At 41.8% G+C, this 9,025-nt stretch overlaps 1 protein-coding gene across 1 annotated transcript; it reads right to left on the bottom strand.

Moving 5' to 3' along the window:
- Positions 1-5,899: 5,899 nt before the first annotated feature.
- On the bottom strand, positions 5,900-8,546 carry LOC142098804 (uncharacterized). Its single transcript, XM_075181595.1, has 3 exons — positions 8,391-8,546; positions 6,944-7,916; positions 5,900-6,748 (listed from the first exon to the last, which is right to left on the bottom strand). Exons 1-3 carry the CDS (start codon positions 8,445-8,447, stop codon positions 6,573-6,575), a joined length of 1,206 nt encoding a protein of 401 aa, XP_075037696.1. The 5' UTR covers positions 8,448-8,546; the 3' UTR covers positions 5,900-6,572.
- Between the last annotated feature and the right edge of the window lie 479 nt (positions 8,547-9,025).

The following is a 9,025-nucleotide window of genomic DNA, read 5'->3' as shown; positions in this document are numbered from 1 at the left end:
AGCGGGAGGCGCTGTTCTGTTGAAGGTTATAGCTGATATTTATTTTACATTGGAACCAAAGGGAATAACATAAATGCTGGTGTGTTACTCCACAACGCCACTGTCCAAGCTGATAGAATCATTAACAAACATAGTGGTAAATGCAGTCGGTAGATGACCACTATCCACGTGTGTGGGGTCATCTTCTAACCGCAGTATCCACTGCACGCTGTCCGATCTAACCATCTATACTGTGCCAATTTATAGTTATTTATATAGTGACTATATATTATGCAGAGCTTTACAGATATTAAATCCAGCACATCAGTCCCTGCCACAGTATGGCTTACAATCTATATTCCCTACCACATGGATGAACACACTAGTGTTCATTTTGTCAGAGATCCTGTGTCTCTACTCTTAGGGCGAGGGGCAGAATCAGGCCGTATGTTGCCACCTTTAAGTCCTTTATAGAAAAATGGTTGATACTAGCAAAGATCCCATTGTATCCTAATGTATTATTATGTGTCTCTAACTCTAATGAACCTATAATATAAGGGGAAGCAGAACACTCTATTAAGATAAAAATTGTTAAAAAATTGTAATAAAAACAAGTGTGCGCTACACAGGGAGAAACTGAAACTGAAACGCGTATTTAGTTTGTAGTAACAATGTAATACAGAATGTCATTTCATTTAATGTGTTAATTTTTTCTTAAATCAGGATGGATGCTGCATATTCTGACAGTGTCAATGTTACATTGTTGTTCTGTGACTTTGTTTTTCTAAATCACACTTTGGGAATATTTTAGTGAGCTATACAGATAGGAAACATACATGACTAACATTTCTCTGAGATTATTTACAGTAATCTAAATTGGTTAAGAATTGCAAATATTCCAAAAATAAGGGGATCAAAATGATTCCAGATTTTTTAGCTATTTCAGATATCAAAGTATGCAATGCTCTGCAGAATATATTTATATGTTTAGGTCAATACAGTAGTTAGAAAAGGACAACGTTCTGCAGATCTTCAAGAGTTTAATAAATTAATATTCTGCACAAGGTGGTGTATGAAGGTCATTAGACAAATATGTTCAAACACCACAAAAATATAGAATCTGCCAGAATCCCCAACTGCAAGTGTCCTGGACACATTGTCAGTGATCTCAGCTGCCACAGAGTGAGAGAGTCTGTCAATCAAAGGCACTAAAGGGCAGCATTGTTCTGATTGGCAGCTCTTCCAAAACAGGAGGGGTCCAGTCATGTCCAAACAGATGGACCAATCAAAGAGCAGTTCTGCTCCACATGTCCAGGATCCGGATGTCCATACAAGTAGAAAGCAATATAAATATGCAGCCTCTTCAATGGACTAATTACCTGACTCATCGGATTAGTCTGTTTTATGCTTGTTTGTTATTTCTTTTTTTACTTATAAAGGTCCCCTCCCTCCCCTCAGAGGAAGAAAAGCTGTCGAGCCTGCCAAGCAAACAATAAATAAAACACATACAGGAATAGTGGAGCATCTTCTTGGCAGCGATTCATTCTCTCTTCAGCGCTCTCCTCCTTCAGCGATTGCTACACACCTGCAAGACTAAAAAAACAATAATGCAATTCCAGAACTCGCTAACAAAAATATTAATGAAGAGTTTAAAAAATAATATTTATAGGAGACAAATGCAGTTTGGACAATATGTGCAATTAAGAAATAATAGCCTAAAAAGAGATAAAAACACATTGCAGTCATTGCACAATAGACAGCCAGAGTATAGGCCCAAGTAATGACCTTATTTTAGAACAATCCCATTGGCCCATAAGATCTCTTATCCCCTAAATTGATAATTAAATTATTAAAATAAAAATGCTTTGACTTTTTTGCATAAGCTGTTACTAACCTACTTACTTGTGATCTAGAGATTTCAGCTGTCATGTAACAAGTGAACTTGAAAAGATAGTACCCTGGGCACTCACCCCCTCCATTCAATCTTCACATCAGTTTTATTTGTAATGTGTTGAAACAATGTTGCAAGTCTGTGAAACAGTTGGTGCTTCAGGAAGTTTAAATGCGGGATTCAAACCATAAGGATCTGTTCACATTTAAGCATTGAAAGTGTGTTCCACTGTTAGCTGCACGTAATTCAGATGCGGATCATTGTACCCCACACTCTTCTGCTGGTTCACATAGTAACTGGTACCAAACGTCAACACTGGTTCTTTTTTACAATGTGCAGAAACCTAGCATGCATTATAATGGGGGTGAGGAGGAGAGAATGTTTCCTTTGGCTGATCTGAAATATACTGTGTACAAATAGAAGTATTAAAACAGCTCTAGCGTGTGCTGTGTTTCCACCAAAAGGTAACACAGAAAAGTAACAATAGGGGATATCAATTAAAAAAAAAATAGTTTGAAGTTTGTTCTAATCTGATTCTACCAGTGAGGATGGGCCGACATACAACCAAATAGGATGAACGAACTTGCACTTTATTTTTTAAGATTTGTGATGTTTTCACCATATACCGGTCAATAAATAGATGATCACAGGATACCTAGCATGGGGACTGCTTAAAAACGTGACCATGGACCATTCCCTTCTGTACCTGTTATTTCTGTACATTAGTGGGAAAAATATAGGGACCTCTGGTGAAATTGGATGTTCTTCATAATTCTCTACATCGGTGATGGGCAAACTGATAAAGCTGAAGGGCCACATGTTTGTCCCTCTAACCTTCTAAAGGGCCACACATTACCCTTAAATTCAAGTATGAAAACACAGCTCAAAATTTACCTTGGAAGACGCACATCACTCATCCCAAAATACTCCCACATGCCCCTCATTTGATCCAAAATACCTCCATATGACCCTCATTTGCTTCAAAATACCCCCACATGGCCCTCATTTGCACCAAAATACCCTCCATAGCCTTCATTTGCTCTAAAATACCCCAACATGCCCTCCGAACCCCACTTGCCAAAAAATGCACCCCTTGCACCGTCACGTCTTCTCACGCCTCCCACATGCCCCTCAGACCTCCACCACTTTTACTGCTTCATAAGAAATCAGAGAATAAGCCAGATTGGCGCAGCCAATGGGGGGCGCAGGTGAAGACTTGTCCACGGCTGCTTGTTGCCCAGCATGCTCTATAAAGTTAAACACTGCTCCTTTCGGCACATTTCAATTGCTAATTATTAGTTATTTATATTAATAACAATATGGGTAGAGCAGCACGTGTAAAAGTTTTATGCACCCGGCCAGTCAGCACTTTGTAGAACTTCCTTTGACAGAAATAATTTGCAAATGTTTCCTGCACGAAAGGAAGATTTTCAGTTGTTATATTATTTTTGGGGAAATATTCCAAGTCTTCCTTAAAGAATATTTTTCAACTAGAAGATTCATTCTGTCTTCTTCTCTGTTATTCATGCCTGAGACCTCCTCATAGATTTTCAGTAACATTTATATCTAGTGAGTGTGCATGTCTTTCCATAACCCTCAACATGACAGATCATGGTCTATCTGAGGTATCCGACCTTTTCTCAGCATTCATTTCTGCACTGTACAAATTACTTTTATTATACTTTAATTATTTCATTAAATATTTTCTTCCTTTACCCTCACTATATTTCTTATGCCACAGAACCCAATAATAGAGCCACCCCCGCCCACTAATGGCTGAGTGACTGGATCTGCCCACCTAGGGTCAGACTTGCCGAATGTCCGATTTGGGGAATGTGTCTGTATGGGGAAGGATGTATGGAACATGGGACAGGATTTTATGCAGGAAAAGCTTCAAGGAATATTCAGTATGGGAACTTTCCCAAATGGGGAACCCAACTTATCATTAGCGTACAGTGGCCGGTGTAGGTAGACGGCCTAATTCCCATATGTGTGTGTGGTCTAAATATCTCCCAGTATCTCCAATCACATGAAAATGACGCCCTCTCCCCACATTCATAGACAGACACAAACCTGTACTGCGGGTCATCCCATTGTAACTGGTGCAGACAGTTAGCATTTAGTACAGCTCTCACTACATTTTAGTTATTTTAATATGGGAACTATGGATGAAAAAGTAAAACCCTGAAATTGACTTATTAATAATAATAAATAATAATAATAATAAAGAAATAAGCGCAATTGATACAACAAAAATATCACAGACCTTTTTCCAGGTGATGTCACGAGACCCTTTATCTTTACATAATTGTGGCCTTGTATTCAGTATCAAACACAATTCCATTTATAGGGTCATATTCAATTAGTTTTGCGGTCCGCGATTACACTCGGCTGCACAAGTCCTGTTACCGCAACATCGCAGATTTCTGAGCGCACCCACATAGGATTGTGAAGAGAAATCTGCGATGTTGCAGTACAATATTGTCACTACATGCGCAGCCACACGTAATCGCAGACCGCAAAACTAATTGAATCTGCCCCATAGTGTTAACGATTGCTATGTTAATAAATTCATTTATTTATAAATTCATGTTTTTTTTGTTTTGTTACCGATGCAATTATGGAATGAGCCTTGGTTGTAAATTATCATAAAACAGGGCTGATTAAATTTAGTAAGATACCCAAACACATAATACCACGCAGGGAAGATGGATTTATTTAGCTAGGAAAATGTTATATACACACACACGTGGAAGTGGGACGGTATACCATACCGCCAAGGCTTTCATTTAGCTGCCAGGCACATCTATGTAATGTGTGGCGGGGTGCCACCCTTCACCCTAGCGGTGCGGCTGCACATTACATAGATGTGCCCGGTGGCACATTCTCTTTACGCATCTTTTACCTTTTTGCACCTCATTGTCCATTGTCAAATATAAACGTGGCATCACATGTGTGAAATTCAATGTATGACCATTGACTATTAGTGAGTTTAGCTCCTCATTATCATTTCTTATTATGATCAGTATACATACAACGCACATAGCGCCTCCTCGCTTTCCGCGCCAGGCTAATACGCGGTAGGTAAAAATTAACTCATCATTGATGTAAAATCCGTCTTCCTTCACCCCCCATCCAATGTTATGTTCCTGTGTTTCCGAAACTTAGCTCCACTTATCTATCTAAAGGGGTCACAGCAATCTCTGTCACTCATTTTGTGTTTATTGAAATCAGAACAGTACAGCAGAACGGAGGCATGACCAAGCGCCACTGAGGAGGGGGGGCGCCCACCATTGTCTTCAGCATTCACCATGGGAATACGCCAGGATTAAAACCTTGCTACATTTTTCCTTCATGTTTTATTTTTAATTTGGAGAGCAACTGTTATTATATTTTAAAATTAATAAATTTGCCACTCTATAAATTTTGAACCCCCCCACACACACACACACATACACAAAACTTTGCACCCCCGGCAGCCTATTGGAAAATCAGTCCCTGAGAGTCAAGGGGCAAAACTGTGTCATTTACCCAACATATTGTGCATGTGGGAGGGGATTCTGGTTACTTGCAGTTAGTTTCATGATGGAGTGTAAGAGAGGCAGGGGTATGATGATCGCCAATCCTGGGTATGACAGTAAAATCATTACATGTCCAGTTATAATGTCGGTGCAGGAAGATTTGTATGCTTCAAACAATGTAAACACCAAGATCTCTAAATTTAATTTGCATGGGCTGGGCCCACAATTTGGTAGATGTAGCAGTTTTAAATTACATTCTATAAACAGATATGAATTATGAAAGCAGAGTGCCAACGCCCTACAAGATATTAATAATATTAACTAAATCAGCTTACACTCCGTAGGAGATAATATAACCTGCAAATGTGAAACCTACATACTAATATATATATATATATATATATATATATATATGTTATACCATTCAGTTTGAAACTTCCAGTACGGATCACTTGATGTCAAATCCAACGTTTTATTTATTATAGAAGAAAAGGCTGAGAATCACAGATTGTAACAAACAGTGTTTTATTGTACAATTATTTACAATTTACAATTAGAGGCATTGCAAACAGTTTCTAGCTTCCCTTCTAAAGGGAAAACGACGGGGATAGTTGAATAAAACGAGAACTGAACAAAAACCGTTGAGAAAAAAACCAAATTGGATGAACGGACTTTGCGAAGTGTCCGTATAAATGCGATGTACAAGCAGGGTATTTATAAAATAAGGTCTATGCAGTGCACCGCTGCTTCCATTAGGTGGCAGTGTTCCGTAGCCAATAGCGCCTCACCTATGACTGACAGTTATTTGCACATTAGGCTATAAGAGCTCACAGAATACTTCAGTGTAACCCAAAAAAATATCCCACAACACTTTTGGGGCCCCATTCCCCGGATTTCTAGCATCTAGGTATAATGAAGAGTATACAAAGTAGCTGTATCTCCCAGATCAGCAAAAATAAAACTTCAATTAACCTTACAAAAACGCAAGAAGGTAATATATTACAAATATTGTACAGAATGCAGGGGATGAAAGTAATCCCTGTCATTGTTTTAAATAATATATATTTATATATTTGGCTGGCATCTGCGGAGCAGGAGCCTCTTTAAATACCAAAATGTATAGACATATATACACCTCCCTGTAAGAAAATATGTTCTCTGTATATAGGCAGTCTATGAGGTTACATGTGCCGCTTCATGTGGAGGGCCAGGTGGTCGGACCTGGAGAAGGCTCTCTCGCACAGCTGACACTGGAAAGGTCTGTGGCCAGTGTGTTTGCGGAAATGGCGAGTGAGTTCGTCCGATCTGGCGAATTTCCAGCCGCAGCCCTCCCAGTTGCAGTGATATGGCTTCTCACCTAAGGGATAGACAAGATAATATTATTAGAACTCGCTACATTATAAGAGATAGAGGCAGACAAGGGAGTGGGAGGGGTTGGAAGTCAACTGTATCACAATAGCAGCATAGAGGAGGGGGCATTGTCAGGTGGGTTAAGGGTCTGTCATTGCAGTATGGAGCACATCTAGAAACCCTGGCATGTCAGTGCGCTTACCTGTATGTGTGCGCATATGCGCTTTGAGGTGGGAGCTCTTGGTGTAGGTTTTGCCACATCCAGGGTACTCGCAGCTGTGAGTTGCGGTTCTCTTGCGGGCCCAGGACCTCCGACCCCTTTTGGGTTTGCAGTCATCAGGGGGGTTCATGGCCGGGTAGTACTCCAGTAATGGGGAGGATGGTGGGGTGACTATCATGCCGTGCATGGCCGGATGGACCTTCATGGGGTCCCTGTAAACACCGAACTGTCCATGAAACTGTACAGGTGCCTGGCTGGCAAAGTGAGGGGGGTAAGACTGAGCCAGCTGGTAGTGCTGACCCATTGGCATGATGGGGAGGCAGTGCATGTCTTGCATCACGTGACAGTCATTGAGGGGCATCTCCTCCGTGGGGCTGACTCTGTGCTGGACAAACGTGTGCCCTCCTAGCTGCCCCTGCATGTGCATCAAGTTGGTTTTGTGCTCCATCATGGGGGGCATGCAGTCGGGGGAGTCGGGGGACGGGGTGTTCAGCATGCAGGCCTGCTCAGGTCTCTCCTTTTTGATCTTTTGCCCCAGGTGTTGGATCTGCTCCACGGTTAAGTGCAGAGGCACATCCATACCGGACACCCGCAGCTCAGTATATTTCCGGCTGTGCAGCGGCTTCACTCCATACTCTGGGGGTACATCCATGCAGGACACATCGGGGGTCAGTAGCTCGGCCACATAACTGTGGTGGGGGCTCTCAGTAAAGCTGCCCGCTCTGTATTTCCGACTGGCAGGGTACGATCCGTCACTATCATAGGTGGTGCTGCAGCTCTCGGGGGTTTCTGGCAGGGGGTAAGTGGCCCCGTGACCCGAGCCACCCCCATGCTGGTTGCTGGTAGTATGAGCCAAAATAAAATCCAAATCCACGAACTTTCCCAGATCATCCTCCTCCTTCTTGATGCTGCAGGAGTCGATCATTGTGAAGCCCATGTCCTCCATGCTCATCTCCTGGGGGCAAAGAGAGGGTACAGGTCAGACACCAGAACCGCATCATAGATGACTGCGCTTCTACATTATTATTATTACTGAGAACCTGTAAAACGAGTTCATCTCCTAATAGTCATATAACAAACACTGCGGCCGCTGTACAAACAGATCACAGCCCGCTCAGGAGTTTCTTCCTCTACAACCTGAGACATTCCCGGGACATGAAACTTTCCTGCACTGACAAAGCCGAATCAGAGACACAACTGGATGCAAGTTACATTGTATCTTATTTGTAAACTGTTACATTCTATCACTTTCTGGTAACACTGACTGGGTCCCCTGGATATAAGAAACACTGGGCTAAATCTGGACACAGTGTAACAAACACGGGCTCTGATACTAATGTCGCAAACTATGATCCATAACTCTGATACAATGTAACAAATACTAACTCACACAAGGTAACTTTTCCAACTAGTAACTTTATAAACTTACCGAGACACTTCCGAGCTTATCCTCAACTGGTTGAAGGCGGGAGAATGCCAAACTCATCCTTGGTGAGGGCACTCCAGGCAGACGGGTGACTGGGCGCAGGGGGCAGCTGACTGCTCCAGGTAGATCCAACAACTTTCTTAGTCAACTAATCTGATTCTGAGTTGAAGGCTGCCTGTTATGGTCCATGACTTGTGGCGATTGGCTGACAGGCTTATTGTTATTCATGATTAGTCTCATCTGATTGGCTGCCCACTTCTATGTTTGTACATATAATGCAAGTGCATGTCCCCGCCCACAGCCCCAGGCTGGCATGTCACATATCATTAAACTGTAATAAGATGTACGCAGGCGTGGGTCTACACACAACACATGTACTTAACACACTGCAAAACAAATACCCTGTATATACACAACTCACTGATACACGATGCCTTCATTTCATCGGATAACGAGGTTGATTGGGAGTAATAATTGTATATTTTATATATTATCCCGCCGGCTACTTTGGTTCATTTTGCAGCCTTTGATGAGCTACATTTATTGTCTTTACAGAAATTCACTCCAAGGGGGCGCCGCACTGACTGGAAGGGAAAGGGATCCTGTAATAGGAATATTATAACAGGCAGCAGATATGG

The sequence above is a fragment of the Mixophyes fleayi genome, chromosome 8 (genome assembly GCF_038048845.1).
Source record: "Mixophyes fleayi isolate aMixFle1 chromosome 8, aMixFle1.hap1, whole genome shotgun sequence".
In the NCBI taxonomy this organism is placed as follows: Eukaryota; Metazoa; Chordata; class Amphibia; order Anura; family Limnodynastidae; genus Mixophyes; species Mixophyes fleayi.
This window is presented reverse-complemented; position numbering and strand designations above follow the sequence as displayed.